Below are 18898 nucleotides of genomic sequence, written 5' to 3' on the forward strand. Positions count from 1 at the left end.
GCAGGCCTGTGGGCTTGGGCCCGTGAGGAGGAAGTCGGGGCGGGTTGCAGTCGTAGTGTGGGCCTGAAGTCTTGGCCCGTGAAGGTGAAATCGGGGCAGAAGTGGGCAGTGGGCCTGAGGAGGAGTCGGGCCCGTGAGAAAGAAAGAGGGGGAAGGAAGATGGACGGAGGGGGGGGTGCGGCGCGGTGGAGGTGCAAGTGGCGACAGAGGCGGCGGATGGACGAGGTGCGGCGGAGATTTGGGGAATGGTGCGACGGGCCGGTGCGGAGGGGCGGTGGGCTCGGGAAAGAAGAAGGCAGAGCGGCGAGCTTCGGCGGCGCGGAACGGCAGAGCTTTGCAGCGAAAATGCTCGGACCGGCGGTTGCGAGGGTGGCAAGACGAAGGCGGCGCTGCAGTGGAGCGGCGACGGCGGTCGCGGCAAGGATGGGCGACGCTGTGGATGGCCGCGGTGAAAGAAGGTGAGCAGCGGAAGGGGCGGAGTGCGAGCGGCGACGGGGAGACGGAGGCGGTGGAGGCGCGGCATGCAGCCAGAGGAAAAAGATGATGACAAGTACCTTTTTTTTTCTCTTGTTTTTCTTTTTTTTTTGGGGGGGGGATTCTTACAGGACTCGGGTTAACGGGCGCGGTTCGCTCCGCTAACCCTCTACAACCCAATGAACCTCTCGGGTTGTTGTTGGAGTAGGGTTCGGGGAGGGGGGGCGTTACGGCCGCGTGGTAATGTGGTCACGGGCGGCGGCGATGGATCTAGTGTGCATCGGCATGCGGCGAGGAGATGGGGAGGGAGACATAAAGGTTGTCCATGGAAGGACTTCTCTCTTAGCCTCGGTGGTGGCTGTGGCTCGAAATCAGGTTGTCCATGGGAAAGAAAAATTTCTTCTCTCGATTTTTTTTTGCTCCCGGGTTGCTGTGGGGGTATCCAGCGATGGGAATATCTTTCCTCTTTTCCCTTGTGTGTGTGAGCCGAGAGAGAGGGAATAGATGAAGAAACTGGATCGGGGCATTGGCAACAGGGGCAAAGCCGGACTGCTCTGATATCAAAGTTGATGCAAGACAGTAGAAAAAAGAGGGAGAAAGAGAGAAGGAGAGGGGAGGAAGAAGAGAAAAGGAAGAAGAAGAGAAAGGAGAAGAAAGAAGAAGAGAAAGGAGGCTAATCATTCAATCAATCATTCATTCATTAAACCTGCATGGGCTCATATATATATATAGGGTCACAAAATAATAAAAAGATCCTTACAAATAAAATAATCCCAAAAAGACCCTAAAATAACAATATGGAAATAAACCCAATCAACATAAAATAAACCCAACTAAAATAAATCAATCCAAAATAAACTGGCCGGGCCCGCTAAACTGGCTGGATCCTGTGGCGACCAGCTGACTTGGCACTGGTGTCCGCACCACCTGTCTGCCCCATATGAAATTTTGGAATCTTTGTTCCAGTGACCTCAAGAACGTCATCGGCACTATGGTATTTGATAGTAAGTAAGACCGAAATCGAACTGAGAACCGAGCGCATCACTCTGCCCATCATTGAAAGTGCACCCATCTACCAACCCTCGATCCTGCATCTGATGCTCACCTCGATGTCGGCACAATCACCACCTCTGGGACGACAGCCTCGTGATGGGGACTTCCAAATATCTTATAGTAAGTACCCTTCTGCTCTCCCACTCCCAATATTTTTTTGATGGTTGTCTTCACTCACAGCTGAGCCTTCGGGCTGAAATTGATTGCCGACTTGGCAAGGTTGACCCATTGCTTGAACGTTTCACAATAGCTCTCAAAAATGTTCTGGATGGTCCTGGTAGTGAGTCTCGTGGTTCGAGCTAGAAGCAGACATCGGCAAATAAGAGGTGCGATATTATGTTTTCAAACTCGGTTAGGCACAGAGTTTTTTTGGAGCTGGATTTGTGTTTCTAGATGACTTCACCGGGCCATGGCCAGCCGCGCCAAGGCTTATTAACAGGCGCGCCCAAAACCCGTCTTCCGATCGCTGAGTTTACTTCGGTGAGTCTCCCCGGCGCTGTCCCAAAACCCTAGACCGCCAACGAACAACTATGGATTACATTCCTGGCTACAAGGTTACGATTATGCTACTCAATCTTCTTGGTCTGGAGTAATATCTCAAATCATTCATACTCGCAGCTAAACCCTTTTCTTGTTGGATTTACTTCCGTCTCTCTCAGGTAAATGCTTCTCTCCATCTCTCTTTAATGGATTACTATCGATGGGAGGCTGAGGCCGAGTCATGATCCAATAGAAGGGCAAAGCAATCGGTTGGGCTTTCGAGGGTAAAAAAAAAAACTCTTCATCCCTCGCATATTATGATATGTCCTGAAAGTTTTCTTGACTGGAAGTTGTTGTTATGGCTTCTAATTTCGTGGATCGATGGATTGGCAGGGGGGAGGGCTTCAAGATGGGCCAGCCTTCGGTGATTCTTGCGACGGCTGGATATGACCATACCATCAGGTTCTGGGAGGCCAAGAGCGGCCGGTGCTACCGCACCATTCAGTACCCCGATTCCGTGAGTTCTTTTATGTTAAATTTTCGTGGCTTCTTTTTCTGTTTTTTACAATTTAGTTTGATTCTTCACTTCTTTTATCGTTCGACTGCATCGTGATTCTGTGGGTGATGGTTTAAACATACGACAGACAACATTCTTGTAAGCGATTTGCTTCTTAAAATTGGATTTTTAGCCAAGAACAATATGCTGGCTTTACAGTTTTGTCTGCTTGTGTTGGTGTTCCAAGGCAACACGTGCATTTCTTGCTGGTGCATGGCTTTTATGCTATTCTTGGGGCAATCTAGGATACCTTATGCCTCTCTTTGCACTGAACTGAGTATTTTAGTGGATATTATCTAATATACTGAGAATGTGACACGGAATTTCTATTTTCATGAAAAGTTGCAGCTAGTACATGCTGCTGTTGGATAATATGTTGTTACATTAAATTTATTATATACGGATACAGCTCAACTGCATGTTCTGTTACTCTGTTGAAAGTTCTTGTGATGTAACATGTGTGGGATATTGTTTGTGAACGTTGGCGTGGAGCTTCATGTATCGTAGATGCCCAACTTATCCTGCTGAGAGTAATAAAGGTTTATTTTAAGAAATGGCAGGGTGATACATGCTCTACACTTGCATAAATTTCATTTTGGACAGAGATTTATACAAATTCCAATGATCTTAAATCCTTTTACAATTATAATGTGATTTTTCATCTGTGATGTCTGCAGCAAGTCAACAGGATGGAGATAACCCCCGATAAGCGATTCCTAGCTGCAGCTGGAAATTCTCACATCCGCCTTTTTGATGTTAACTCCAACAGCCCGCAACCCGTATGTCTTTATGTTTCAGAAGATTATCATCTTTTTAATGTGTATTTCTATAGATTGTAATGTTTTGCTTGCACTGTATGGTGCCAGGTTATAAGCTATGATTCTCATACTAATAATGTGATGGCGGTGGGATTTCAATGTGATGGGAATTGGATGTATTCAGGTTCTGAAGATGGTACAGTAAAAATATGGGATTTAAGGTATCACAAACAACTTGTTTTCATTGAATCATGCCATCCTACATAAGTTTTTAATGGATGTATTAACTTCCTCAATTTTCTGACTGTGGGGTGGGGTATCGTGTCATATTGCAAGGTACCATTTGTTATCTACAACACTTATATGCTGAATTGGTCCCTAGCTTGCCGATTATCAAAATTAAACTGACTTGGAATCCCATATGGTTTTGTGGAGTCATTCTTGATAGAAGCTTTCTGAATTACATAAAGAATGAAAATTATTGATCCAATAGGGTTGACGGAAGGATTTCCTTCCACCCACTCAACTTGAATTCCTCCAACAAAACAATAAACTTTTAGTGCAGTGCTCTAAGCCCCTTCATTTTCATTAGGTTTTCATGATCCACAAATTGTGGTACATATCATGGATGAGACAAGTAGAGTCTATGCTCTTTGCTTTCACTCCTTCTTCTAAGATTCTAATAGGTGGATGCTCTTTGTTTTCACTCCCTCTATTCCCTTCTCAAAATCATGGCATTTGCTCTCTATTATACTAGTGAGGTCCTCCTTATTTGAGTCGGATTCTTTTTCCACCTAAGAGAGAAGAAGTTGCAAGTTCTTTACCATTCTATAGAGGTCCACTCTCATTTAATCGAGTAGGATTCCTCTTCTAGTTAGAAGAGAATAAAAACTTTCCTCTTTTTATGCTAGTGAAATCCATCCCAAAATGGCCTGAATTCCTCTCTTGATTAAAGAGGATTCAACTTGAAAAAATAATATTTTTTAAAAAACATCTAAATTTAGGAAGAAGCTAATCTTGACTCCATCAGTTTCATCTACAACTATGTAGCCAAATTCTTCCTGGATTGGAAGTTATGGTTTCCTAAAATTTCAGTACTCAATTGAGTCTTAGATATGATGAATTTTGCTCCCGAAGCTTGTTCGCCCTATCCGAAGTGGCTAGATTAATCCACGATAGGCCAAATGATTGTCTTGGATCAATTATAGAAGTATTTTTGAAAAACAAGAAGTTATAGAGGACTATATGGTGCACATCGGTAGACTCATACTATGTGGCCTCTTCCTTATACATTTGAATTTGTTACCTGATCTTGATGTTCTCGTGCTTCACATTTTATTTTCTGCATCCCTGTATCAGGACTGCGATTTGCCAACGAGAATACGAAAGTCGGGCAGCTGTTAACACAGTGGTTCTACATCCAAACCAGGTTCAACTTATGATGCGACTTGCGGTTCTTTTTCTGATGTGACCACGATGCAATCTACTACTAAATCAGCTTTTTGATATCATTATTATTGGATATATATATATCAAATATTTCTCTAATGGTGCCCATAGCTTGTTTCCAATTGTACCGATTTCTAAGCCATATAAGTTGTAAATTGCCTTTATTTTTTTTAAAGAAATACTGTTAGAGCATTCCCCATCCCTATTTTGTTTCCTGCTGGGGCCGGTAAGTAACAATTACAACAGAGGAACTCTGGCTGTCTTTAGTAGACTTTTTTTTTCAATGAAAAATATCACTGCATGATAGGAATTGTTATGAACTTTCAATTTTCTTGTCTCTTCGAGTTTGTGAAACCATGCAATAATTGCAATTGATGTTAATCATGACACTCTTTCCAGTTCAGTTGGTCCATAATATGCATGCTGGTCCTTAATGTGCATGCTGGTCCTCTCAAGTTATTGAGGCTGAACTAAAAGCTAGACCCTTTTTGATACAAAAGAGATGTGTTTGTCTCAGGATCTTTCTAAAAAGTTGGTTTCCATTGTTCTGGAATGGGTTGGATGTTTGAACAAATTGGTTGCTTAATTTTTCTTTTAACTGATTAGCAAAGTCTCAAACATATCCTAGAACAGCAAGTAGAAGTTGTTAGACAATGTAAAGGAGAAAAGTTTTAGCTCTGAGTGTGTTGATGAAGTAAGGGAAGGTATAGTATAATGATGGGGCCTTTTAAAAGTGTACTGAAGTACATTCCACAGAAGTTATGAGAAATTATATTTGAAGCAAATCACTTAGAGTTAGAGAATGATTAAAGAGAAATGTGGGGGTTGATGAATGCAAATGAGGTGAATCTCTGAATGACTAAAGTTGGGATTTACTGACATGCACCCTCATGCTGTAAAAACTGCTTAAAAAAAGATTGGTTACTTGTGTTTGATGATAATTAGGTGGGCATTGCTGGCGCTCCATGATCCCTTAGTCCTTCAGAAAAAGGGGATCTGGGGAACCAAATATTGCATCCATAATATTCATACAACTCTACCCAGTTCTGCATCTGTTATCTTCCACTTAATATGTGCTTTTGGGAATAGGAAGAGTTTTTTTGATGGTTTAGTAGTTTGTAGACGAACATGTTGGATCCTGGCGAAAGAAATTGCAACATATGATCTTTCAGTTTGTTATCTTGTTAAAGTAAAATGAATATTAATTATCGAACTGGTGTGGTGTTTTGGAATTATGCATTAGACATGAAAGACTAGATGGACTATTTTACTTCTTATACTTTTGCATTATTTCAGCCATGAGTCAACTATTTCAGTTTGTACTTTCTTATTGATTTGATAGATACCAAACATGAGATATATATTCTACTGATACAAGCTTCCTTTAATTTGATCTTAGAACATATTGCATGCTGTCGCTATTGGTTGATCTTTGTTGTCATTCAATTTCTCATACTTGGACCTAATACTTTTCTTCTTGTGTGTGTATGCGTGCTTGCTTTGTTTTTACGTGGACCTAATACTTTGATGTGCAATACCCCTCTTCTTTCTGATGCTGATGCAGTTTCTATCCTGTTATAGTGGTAAACTGTGGTCCAAATTTGTCTTCCAACTTGAAGAATGCCTCTATCTAATCAATAACTTTATCATGTTGCAGAGAGAATTAATATCTGGTGATCAAAATGGAAATATACGGGTGTGGGATCTAACTGCAAATTCATGCAGCTGTGAGTTGGTAAGTACATGCATAATATAGTAAGATGGTGAAAGTTAATTACTGCTCTTGTAATATATTCCTGAGTAGTGACAATATTCTTATCTTGAAGGAGACTTACCACACAAGGAGGGTTTTTTACCCTATTTTTCACTTGAGTGCAGGTACCGGAGGTTGATACAGCTGTGAGGTCTCTAACAGTAATGTGGGATGGCAGCATGGTCGTTGCTGCAAATAACCATGGAACATGTTATGTTTGGCGCTTGCTCAAGGGAACACAGGTATCTTATTTCCTGTGTCTAGTTTATGATCACTGATTTGCAAATTTTGATTTCCAAACTGGCATTCAACCTGCTGCAGACAATGACATACTTCGAACCACTGCATAAACTACAAGCACACGACGGCTACATCTTAAAATGCTTACTTTCACCAGAATTCTGTGATCCTCAGAGGTATGTGATCTTAGAGTTATCTAGCAGCTAAAAACAGTAATAATTCATTTATTTTTGTTCTCCGGAGTATTAACTTCCATCATGACATTGTAGGGGAATTTTTTGATCACATAATCATAACTATAATATCTTCATAGGCATCATTCAAATAATTAGCCACAGGGCAATTTCTTGGTATAACTGAGCTTGGATCCTCATGTATGCAGTATTCATGTTTAGGATCTTACAAGTTCTCACTGAACTATTTCTAGGTATCTTGCCACTGCATCATCTGATCGTACTGTCAAGATATGGAATGTTGACGGTTTCACCTTGGAGCGAACTTTAACAGGTAGAAAACCTTCATCAGATTCCAAGCTAGTTTTCATCTCTCTCGGCATTTCACCTAATCCCTATTTTTGTGAATAAGCTCTCATCGATTCTCCATGTATCCTCAGGACACCAGCGCTGGGTCTGGGATTGTGTATTCTCTGTGGATGGTGCTTATCTGATAACAGGTACTAGATACAGCATAAATAACTTCGTGTTTTGTATCCTTGATTTGCCCTTCCAATTCTGTGAGCATAACATGATAAAATTTGGCTATATGCAGCTTCTTCTGATACTACTGCGAGACTCTGGTCAATGTCCACAGGGGAAGCCATCAGAGTGTATCAAGGGCACCACAAAGCAGCTGTCTGCTGTGCTTTGCATGACGGTGCTGAATCACCACCATCATGATCCTAGTTTGTGTACAGATGTCACCCATGTGTAATAACATTTGATAATTATATCCTGTTGATTGTTCTTGGTCTTTTTATTTTTTCGGTGTCATGAAGTCTGTTCTCAGTCAAGTTTGCTATATCTTTGCATCGTTTACTGCTCTAAGTTCATGCTTGATCGTTTTTTGTGTTCTCATGCTTCATATTTGATCATGCAGTCAGGTCATATGATTTAATCTAGATCCAGAAGAATTCAGAGCCTCCAGGCTTCAATGAATGATGGAAGAAAGTTTTATGTTCTATGTGTTCTATGCCCAAGTTGATGAGGGGAGTTGATCAGTTCTTGTTGTGACACAGACAACATGATTCGACCATGCAACTGGATCTGAGAGGATGAAGAGGTCGCTCTACTGCTTGATCTTATATGAAAAGAAAAAAATGCAACAGTATTCGTTTATAAGGTGTGCTTTAGTTGATTGAACTAATTGGTGGCCAGCGAGCATAATTCATTTTCTTTTTAATAGATTACATTGTTAGACATTAGTTGGCATCGGTGGGAGTCCAGGTTAACAAATTCATGGTATTGTTTGTTGGTAGAATTGAATAAAGCGTTTGCCATTCAACGGGAAGATTCCAGACACGAGATTTCTGCTATTATCACTGGCTAAATGAAATAGCAAACTTCTAATATGTTTATATCAGCTAACATCAGAAATAAATTTTGCTGGAGTCTCGTTTGGTATTAGGTAATAGAGATTTTGTCTCAAAATTATCTAAAAGAGCTTCTAACCTTTATGAGATTTTTTTTGGCACTCCAAAAGTAATACTAAACGGCATCTTTATCTTTAGCACTCTTGAAAGCAAGTAGTAGAAGTCTTGGATAGTTCTTATTTAAGAGATTAAATTATCCCCAATTAATCTAAATAAGATTTATAAAAATAATTTCGAAATAAGATATTTTGGTTATAAAGATGCAACTGCTTTATCTGTTCAATCTAACCTAGCGGCTCCTCTCTCTCTATTGGTACGAAGAATATGTAATAAACAGCATAGGTAGAAGATATGTATAGCGGACGGAAAAGTTAATCTCTCTAATTAAAATATTTAAGAACTTTTATTTTTATTAATTAAAAATTTAAAAAGTAAAACAGGTTATAGGATGGGAGGTGCGGACAGATGAGACATATATAATCAAATACAGAATTACACTTAACATGTATGCTTATTTTGGTTAATTGGGTTAATCCAGGCTATTTTGGTCATTTCGAGGATACTGTTATTTAGATTGTCCAAAGGGTGCAATCAATTCTAAACCAGAGGAGGCAGTCAATTCTAAAACATGGCCGACATGTTTTTGGTCCATCTCCTTTTAGGTGGCATTAGAATCCTATATATTCTAACGTCTGTTTCCTACTTTGGAGAGCACTGGTTGGCTAATGAAAAGCAATTAATGCTAAAATTCATATTGCTGGATGCTAGTTTCCTATTTCCCCAAGTCTAGATCTGCAAAACCTATCAGCAAAATCTTGTATATTTGGGTATTTGTTTTCTATTATGATCTAGAAGGATCTCCAAACTCAATATGGACCACTTTGGTCATTACGAAAGGGTCGGACATGATCCAAGAGCGAGATCAACAACATCATGAAGGCGAGTTGCATGCTAAAATTTTGAAGGCTATAATTTGATCATACAATATTCGATTATGATATATTTTTTTTTAAATTAGTCAACTTTTCTATATTTACGACATGACACCACTCCCTTCAGGGGGGCAACTCCTCTAACGATCGAGCCTAAACTTTATTATTTTGCGCTTGAAATGGACTGATCAAATCAAAAGTTTTTATTTGAGTAAGACATGGACCGAGCATAGCTCTCTATCCGAGTAGAATCAAGTGATAAAAAGCAAAGTTGATGAAAAAGTCGAAATCTACAATCTCAAGAATTTTAGCTTTTTTTAGAATATTTCTACTAGTGGTATCTATTTTAGGAAAAAAAGTCCTATTAGAATTGAGAAAAAGAAACCGACCAAAATTAAACAAGGGTGGACCTTACCATCATAAATAAAAGATATATATCTCGATTTTTTAATCATCAATGAAAGAAAGAAAAACTTAATTCCTACTTTTTGCAATTCTTCCATCTTCATTTATTTTAATTTTTTTGAGAGATTTGAGTTAAGTGGGTTGAGAAAAATCTTTTTTCTCCTTGATCGAATCATATTCAAGGAGTAGGGCCATCCTAAAATTAGTTGGCGATGAAAAAATTCTAAATCAAGCTCATTCAAGAAAGGCATTCATCTCTTAAAATTTCAAAAAGAAAATTATAGTGACCTCTCAAGTTCGAATGACTCTTAGAGGTCTAAGTGATATGCACGGTGTAAAGTTCATGGTGCAGAACTCTTTTGATTCATCCTTTTGTTTCTGCTTATACAAAATAGATATGATTTTTTTCAAATTTGGGAATAGCAATGAAGCCTTTTTTAGGCCTATCCATAATACGAATTATAGTCCAGTTACTCTGTCTCAAAGAACATAAAAATATTCCTCGACTTGATGAAATCTGAAGTTGTGTCGTATAAGTGAACAATAATTCCCTTATCATTCAATAAGCATCTTGTATTTCATAGAAATTTGAGATAATCCCTCATTTTTAAAATTTTTCAAATTGACCTGCCATATTTCCAAATCATTCGAAAATGGTCATCCAGCTCCCCATTCAATTGATGTCATTAGCTTGCTATTGCAGATGACCAAAATGTCCTCACCTTCTTTGGACATTTATTCATCTGTTGACTAGATGAATGGAGTTTGGAGTTCTTTAAGATCTGTACGGTGGATGATCCTAGCCTATGTACTATATACTAAAGGTGCTTGAAGATCTGTGTAGACGAATGAATGAAGAACTTTGGAGTGCCGAGAGATGTGAGTGGTAAGTGATCCTTAACTATGGGTCATATACTAAGGTTGCTTTGAGAGCTGTGTTGGAGGATGAATGGATCAAAGTGTTTTGAGATTTATGCAGTAGGTGATTCTTAACTATGGCCCATATACTAAGAACTCGTTTGGTTTGTGGAAATTTTTTTTCTCATTAAAATATTTTCTACGAAACTGATTTTTGAGAATATGATGCCTGAAAAAATAATTTTGACATATTTGGTTGGCCATAAAAAAGTGGCCATTCTAGAGTGGCTTACGTTTGGTTAAGCATCTTTTTTCTGAAAAAGTTGTATGAAATATCTATTATATCCTTAATAGAAAGAAAGACCTCATCCATGGAATTTGATGGCTTAAGGGTAGTTTTGGAAAAAAAATGGATCCCAATTTACAATCGGTAGGAAAGTAGCTTTCTATGTTCCTCATGGCTTTTTTTTCATGAAATATGAAAATCTTATTTCTATAGAAATACTACTTTTCCATATCTCTTCTTTGAAAACTCCAACCAAACAGGAAGTGTTTCTTTAATTTTCCGTTAACCACACTTTCTCCTTTCTTTTCCTGCCAACCAAATAAGTCCTAAAAGTACTTTGATATTTGTCATTTGAGATATTTCATATGAAAGATCCTTTGAGACTCTACCCCATTCAATAAATATCAAGGATATTTTTGTCCTACAATCACTTTATGCTACCATATGATGGTCACGTGCCACCACTCTATTACTGGAGATGAATGGAAGGGCTACTTTGGAATGATTGGAAACTTGAAGGGTCAATTTAAAAAAATTTAAAAATAAGGAGGTGTCCAATTTTCTTTCTGGGGGGTTGGTCATTGTAATTTTTCCAATTTAAAATAAAGCCTCAAATATCTTAACTAATCGAAGAAGGTAAAGAAAGAAAAGAAAAAATTAGAATATTTTTAAAATATTTCCAAATCATAATCATCAAAAAAAAATAAAGAGCACTATCTCATCTAAATTTTTTTGGTGTTTCGACTTGTACTCCTGATTTTTTGGCATGCACAACCCATTTGAAGACCTACTACTCAATCTATTCTGGAGGTCCTTCTGAAACTTATTATTTGATAGACTTTTTGGAGACTGTTGTCGGTTTGAATGTGGTGTAAACAGTCTTGGAGACGTCTAGGACTGGAGAAGAAGCCTTATATAAGATAGTGCCGCTATTGTCGGCCACATGAGCAATAACCTAGCCGTCAACACTGTTGGTCTCCTTGTAAAGACATTTTGCTACAAATGAGGTGATAATCAAGGCAAGCCTTTAGATATCCACCAACAAGGAATGATTAATTCCCAACTAATCTACTGGATTACTAATCCATGGAATAAGTTTTAGAATCCCCTTCCAAGATTACTTTATCAACTCCTAAAATAGGCATGGCATGTATCAGTCCCTCCCATGCATTTCTTAATTCTGTTGGAAACCTTGGTGGTCGCATGCATATATTTTTAAAAATTTTACAGCGGAAGCATGAATTAAACTATTTAATTCCTATGCATGCTAGAGATCATATCTCTACAACAAAAATAGATCCAGAACTTTAAACATTTATCCTAAACAAGTAGGCATGATTCTATGTCTAACATGTAGTCATGCAGAATTTCAGCAACCTAGTTGATTTCTAATTTTAATTTTTAATGAGATCAGATCTCATACCTTTTTACTTTGAGAACTTTGATGATGCCTTGATCACCTTGTATAGCCGCACACGTGTCCAGCCTCTACGGATAGTCCACGCGAAGCTCTAGGAAGACCCACAATTGCAGGAGTGCTAGCTCGTGCAGAGGTGCTGCAGTGGCTGAACTTTTCTCCCTCGAAGCACTCAACTTTTGATTCTTCTTCGAGAGGATGAAGGATGGAGATGAAGGAGAAGAAGGAGGAGAGAAGGTGGCTGGCTCTCAGAATTTTTCCAGAATTTAGAACCCTTTCTAAAGACCATGTTTTCAAACCCTAAGTGTGGGGTCCTTTTATAGCCAAAAGACCCCCCACGCCTCATATCTCTTTTGGCCAACGAATTTGGCTGATAAAATTCCCAAAAAATTCTGGTGAATCGACAAGTAAGAGATGAACAAATTCTCTTTTAATCTTGTGCCAAGAATCCTTAAAAATTAGGGAGTTATTGCACCCCAAACTTCAGCTGCACGCCACCCTCCTTGATGCGTCATGCAGTCCCTACAAATTAGAGATTTGATTCCTATCTTTTTAGGAAGATTTTGTTAGAAGTATGCCCTAGAAGCCAACGTGGCTGATGCATATTTTGTAATCTGAGGAACAAATTTGTAATTTGACTCTTATTAATAAATAAGATTGGGCAATTTATTTTTCATTCATGTTTGTATGTGTCCATGAATCGTCCAAGAAATTAATAGATGATGACACATATTCTCAAGGAGTTGAGAATTTGAGGCAAATGTCATTAGAGATTAATTTTTAAATGCTCCTGATCGATGGATCCATCACGAGAGACGGTGATCGATCCACTGAGATTAGTGCACAGATCACTTAATCAGATGGACGAGTCTCGAGTCCACGGTGTAGAGACACTGGAGTGATTATGCAAGTACTTGTTAGAGAACAAAGTACTGAGCGTGACCAAAGATAGTAGTCACATGGATGTCGATCCACTCGTCAGTGACTAATTATGCTGCAGTTATATGACTGGTCCTTTGACCTGCGATGTCTCAGCTATTCACTGTGAGGTTGCTGTAGTTTGACGAGCATGTGAACTTGGGCCCTAACCATTCGGATCCTTGTAGTGCGGATTGGCTACAGTAGGTTCATTTTGGAATAGGGTTGCATATAGATGGGATCTATCGACCTTGATAGATTAGGAGTGATCCTATGTGATTTATGAGACTGAGTTCGATAAATTTCTGGCCAGGTATTTTGGAAAAAGAGTTTTCCATATCTCGAACTGGAAGCGTATAAATTTGACATATGACGGATGATGGGGTTTGACGAGATATCCATAACGTCTGTCACGTTGGGATCCATGATAGAGGGACTGTATTATACACTAACTGCACCTAGAGGTTCAGATATTCCATTCTACTGGGTTGCCACCACATGCTGCTAGGTGTCACTAGTGGATTGTGAGACTCGAAGGTATTCACTTGGTGATCAGTGAACCCTGAGAGTAGAACTGAAATCGTTTCAGTCCACTGAAAGGAGTTTCAGTGATATTAAGATGGAGATCTCAATATGTCTCACTACCAGTCAGAATAGAGCCTACGGGGTCACACACATAAAGAATTTAATTAGTCAGACTATCATAATTGTGATTTGGAATCACAATAGAAATCAATTATCAATATGATTGGTGATTGAACTAACCCACTAAGTGTTAGTGAGTTAATGGAAGAAGAATTAAGTAGAATTGATTGCAATTGGATTGCAATTGGGATGATTTAATGAGCCAAATCAAATTGGGTCCGACCCAAATTGATTTGGGTTCATGATTGGGTCAATTTGATTAAACCAAAGTTTGTGCGGATTTTAAAGACCACATGTTGTCGTAGGATTAATATGACTTAAGTCATGTTCACACTATGCGGACTTTAAAGTCCACATGGCGTCGTAGGATGCATGCTCCCAAATCAATTAATTCTCCTAATGAGATTAGAAATCTGAATGTAACTAGGAAATTAATCAATTGATTAAGTGGACACATGTCATGCATCTATGAGCACAAGGATTGGACACTTGGCATTAATCCAAGGGTAGGTTATAGTCCCATACTCCTAATAAGATTAGGAGAAGCTCTAAACCCAATCTATAAAAGGGTAGCAAGGAAGACATTATGAATTAATTCTCTCCTCTTCCTCTCCACGCCTCCTCTTCTTTCTTCCTCCTTCTCCATGGCAGCAAGGGGTCTTTATCCTCCTCTTCTTCCACGGTAGCAAGGCAAGAAAAATCCACGTGCAAGGTTCCTCCTTCCTCTTCCTCCATCGCGAGCAAGGTTGAAGAAGAAAGGTTCTTCATCAAGAAGGTAAGTTGCAGATTTTTATTACAACTTATGATAGTCATGAGAGGTCTTTGCAAGGAGCTAGCACTCTGGTAAGACCCATTCTCAGATGATTAGATCCTCGTGTGGATACCTGTAGAGGCCGGACAATTGTGCGGCTCAAACAGGAATCTAGAATAGATCATCAGGCTGCGGTGTTCTACACCTGCAGAATTTTTGAAGATGAGATTTTCAAATCTAATAACTTCTGATTTTGTTTCAGTTTTATAAATCTTAATCAACCCTTCTCAGATCCTAATCTTTCCTTCCTAATGAGTTCAAAGATCTTCTAGATTTGGATCCAGAAAAATTTTTGAATTCTACGATCCGAGACACGTTCATACGATGAACGATATCCCGTTCGAATTCCGCTGCGAATGTCGCATCGAACGGGGCGTAACTCAGCAGTGGTATCAGAGCCATGGTTCTAAGGAGCATGATTAGGACTTAAGGAATGATTACCACGTTTTTAATCTAATTTTTTAAAGAAATTATGCTTACTGGATTTTCTGCGTGCTGAAATTTCAGGTTGCTGAAATTTTCAGCATACAGATTTTTATTTGCTATGATCTTGCAAATTATTTGAGAATTGCAATTAGATTACAATGTTTTAAATCAAGTAATGCATGATCTAAAATCCAGAGAATAGCATAATAGGTTTAAAGTTTTAGATATGAAAATATACATGAGATGCATGTGGTAATCATAATATTCATACTTGTTTAAGGTTATGTTTAAAACAATGTATGCATGAGATGTATGTATTAGATAAACAAAATTTATTTGCATGAGATGTAAATGAAATCCTTAAACAATAGGACACTTACATAAGATGTAAATTGAAACAATTATGTCATTTACATAAGATGTAATCACGTAATATATGAAAGGGTTTCATAATTATATAGGATGTAAATCTGAACCAATGTGACATTTACATAAGATGTAAATCGAATGACATATGGTATGGGGTAGATTGTTACATTAGATGTAAATCCCAAGAGACCTAAAATCTTCCTAAATCAATCGAAAGTGAACGATACATTGAGCTAGCCATATTTGATTAATTGATCTAATTGGTGTCTAGGAAAGCTCAAAGGTGGTTACTTAATTAGGACCTTACTCTCTGAGTAAGGAGAGCCTCCCACCTGCTTACCTGGCCAATTGATCGACTACCACCTATGGAAAGCTCAAAGTTGGAATCACTAAGATCTGATTACCCAATATTAAGTCGATTGGTCTTCCACCGTAGTAGAGTTGCTAAGATCTTTCCGGCGTTGATTAGTCTCGGCTGGATACAGTGGGCTAGTTGCATCGGAGGATTGGACCTCTCATTAACATGAGATGTTGTGGGGTAAAGGTGGGGTTGGGCTCCAATAACTGTTAGGTGAGGACCCAATCACAGCTTTATTTTCGCGGGATATACGGTGGGTCTGACTTAACCAAGGAACGGATCCAATAACTGTTAGGTGAGGTCTTTATGACTTGGAGACTAGGTTAGCTCAATATGCTTATGAAGCATTGTACAAGAGTTGTACACTCATCGTCTATGTGTCTCCAATAACTGTTAGGTGAGGTGACATGTAGATTGGTGGGACCGCAGCACACCACTCAAAATCCTAAGTCGCAGGTTTCCGTATCTTTACCAGGGGAGTGTGAGAGATCCGAGAAATAGTGGAAGGATTTGATCCAATTTTGTTTTAAAAGTTCCTAAAACAAATTAATGTCAAATACAAATTTCTAATTAGAATCTTTACTCTCTGCAGATGTCAATGGCTTCCAACCCGATAGTTCGAATTCTAGATAATAATAGGTTGACCGGACCAAACTATAAAGATTGGCTCCGCAACTTGAAGATTGTCTTGAGTTGTGAAAAGATAGCTTATGTTCTTGACCATGAACTCCCAATGTTACCAACCCGTGCAACCAATGAGCAGCGTGAGACGCATGCAAAATGGTTGGATGACGACAATAAGGTTAGGTGCTACATTTTGGCATCCATGTCCAACGAATTGCAATGCCAGCATGAGAGCATGAAGACTGCTACGGACATACTTGATCACCTACAAGAGTTGTATGGTGAACAGAGTCGCGCAGCGAGGTTTGAAGTGTCCAAGCGGCTCTTCAAAGCCAAGATGCGCGATGGGCAGTCCGTCCATGAACATGGTTTGACCATGATCAAGGATCTTGAGGAGCTTGAGAAGCTTGGCATGACTATGCACAAGAATTTGCAAACAGATTTGATCCTACAATCGTTGCCATGTTCATGGGCAGTTTATTGTAAACTACCATATGAATAAAATTGAATGCACCAAACTTGAATTATTGAATATGTTGGTGAAACTGAGGGAGCCTTGAAAGGTTCAAGAGGCACAGTTCTCGCTGCTGAGCTAGCTTCTACTTCCAAGAGAAAGTCTATTAAGAAGAAGAAGAAGCCTGCGAAGAAGCAGAAGACCAAGAAAAAGCCGAAGAAGGAAGTTCTTAAGAAGAAGGCCGAACCCAAAGGAAAATGTTTCCATTGCAATGAAGACGGCCATTGGAAGAGGAACTGTCCTATCTATATGGAAAACATAAAGAGCAAGAAGGATGACATGCCTTCTGAAGGTATGTCTAATATGCTTATTATTGAAACTAATCTAACGGTTTCGTCTATTTCCAGTTGGATTATAGACTCTGGTTCTAGTGTTTACTTGTGCACTACCATGCAGGGTGTTCGTCCTTTCCTGTCCACCTAAAAATATGCTAGACAGATCGTTGTTAGAACCGACGAACAAAAGTTAAATTTAAATTTTTACTCTTACCTTTCTTACTCGAAGAATAGTGGTTGTAAGAGGTCGATCCACAGGGAGGCGATTGGAGTTGCATAAAAATTAGAACGTTCACTCGGATTCAAAATCGATTTTTGAATAATAAAAGAAAAACATTATATCGGGGATGATGATGAATTCTCTAGTCTACTGGAGAATTATTTTTTTATTTAAAAATAATAAAAAGACATGTACTTAGATTTAAAGAGCATTTATATTTTTAACTAATCAAAGAAAAGCTCTGGCATAAATAAAAATGGATGAAAACAAGAAGAAACTGCATAAAGAAAAATTTAATATATTGTATAAAAAGAAAAATTAAACCATTGCATGAAGAAAACATAAATTAAACTAAACCTAGAACAAGGATTGCATGAAAAAGAAATGATAGATTCGATAAAAATAACATCGATTACAAATAACAATGGAGATTAGACCTTATACTCCTTCTCTTTTGTAAATAAAATAAAGAAAAAGAAAGTAGAACAAGTCACTTTTCTTCTCCCTCTCTCTCCCACGGTGGAACTCCCAAAATAAAATACTTTTTTTTATTCCTTTCTTCTTCCCAAGAACAGAGCCTTGCTCTGTTCCTTCTTCTCAACACCCAGCCGATTCCTTCTTTGGTTCCCACCCCAACCGAGCACACCCCCTGCCAATGGCCTCTCTCCCCTTTTTATAGCCCTTGGAGACGTGGAAGAGGCGGGATTCGTGGGATCGGCTGGGCGGATTGCGGAAGGTGGGCTGCTGGCTGCGTGATGCTGGGGATCCGACGGGAGCTGGCACGGTGGCTGGCATGGAAGATATCTTGGAATCTTCATGGCTGGCCACGGGATCAACGAGAGGACGTGGATCCGTGGGTGCAGAGGCGGAGGCTGCCGTGGGACCACTGCTAGCATCACGGGAGGGTGATCGACGGAGGAGGTGCTGGGATTTTGATCGCGTAAGGAAGGAGACGCGGAAGAGACGCTGGGATGGAGCGGAAGATGGGAACGGCTTGCATCAAGGGATTTCGGGAGGTGGGGACGCGGTGAATTCTTTCTTCTCCCCTTCTTTCGCACGGGATCTCGGGAGGAAGGAGAGGGCGGTGATGCACTGCGGACGGCTGGAGTGGAATGCGGAAGAGAAGATCACGGAAGAGCTTGAGATGCGGACGGGCTAGAGACGCGGGCTTCCTTCTTTGGTGTTGCTGGCACGGTCACTTGGCTTGCATCCTGGCTGGAGCTGGGAGGAATCGCGGAGATGATGACGTTGAAGATGCGGACGCGGGCGGCTTGGATCACGGGAGAGGCATTCATGGCTTGGATGCGCCGTGGAAGATGGATACGGACGGGAGATGGGATGCTAAAAATGGACGCCAGGGGACTCTTGGGCTGCTGGGATTTGGATCACGGGTCACCTGTTCTGACTGGAGGTCAATTGCAAGTTTCTCATGGGTCACCCGACCTCATAGTTATGATATGACCAAATTAGATTTGCCCATAAATTCTTT

At 39.6% G+C, this 18898-nt stretch overlaps 1 protein-coding gene across 2 annotated transcripts; it reads left to right on the plus strand.

Moving 5' to 3' along the window:
• Nucleotides 1-1859: 1859 nt before the first annotated feature.
• On the plus strand, nt 1860-7836 carry LOC103703640 (target of rapamycin complex subunit LST8). 2 transcript variants are annotated; one of them, XM_008786558.4, is made up of 12 exons: nt 1860-2081; nt 2187-2291; nt 2401-2524; nt 3241-3342; nt 3430-3542; nt 4681-4750; nt 6428-6505; nt 6649-6765; nt 6845-6939; nt 7191-7270; nt 7377-7436; nt 7532-7836. In XM_008786558.4, the coding sequence occupies exons 3-12, from the start codon at nt 2417-2419 to the stop codon at nt 7657-7659; spliced, it is 951 nt and encodes a 316-aa protein (XP_008784780.1). In that variant the 5' UTR covers nt 1860-2081; nt 2187-2291; nt 2401-2416; the 3' UTR covers nt 7660-7836. The 2 variants fall into 2 exon arrangements, with proteins under 2 accessions (XP_008784780.1, XP_026659003.1); XM_026803202.2 differs by lacking the exons at nt 1860-2081; nt 2187-2291 and adding an exon at nt 2099-2186.
• Nucleotides 7837-18898: the final 11062 nt, after the last annotated feature.

The sequence above is a fragment of the Phoenix dactylifera genome, unplaced genomic scaffold (genome assembly GCF_009389715.1).
Source record: "Phoenix dactylifera cultivar Barhee BC4 unplaced genomic scaffold, palm_55x_up_171113_PBpolish2nd_filt_p 000934F, whole genome shotgun sequence".
Lineage (NCBI taxonomy): Eukaryota > Viridiplantae > Streptophyta > Magnoliopsida > Arecales > Arecaceae > Phoenix > Phoenix dactylifera.

Excerpts from the sequence above, each read along its gene's own strand:
- LOC103703640 (XM_008786558.4), top strand. The coding sequence starts at position 2,417 with ATGGGCCAGCCTTCGGTGATTCTTGCGACGGCTGGATATGACCATACC. Across the intron at positions 2,525-3,240 it reads CCATTCAGTACCCCGATTCC|CAAGTCAACAGGATGGAGAT; the intron begins GTGAGTTCTTTT and ends TGATGTCTGCAG. Across the intron at positions 6,766-6,844 it reads GCTTGCTCAAGGGAACACAG|ACAATGACATACTTCGAACC; the intron begins GTATCTTATTTC and ends AACCTGCTGCAG.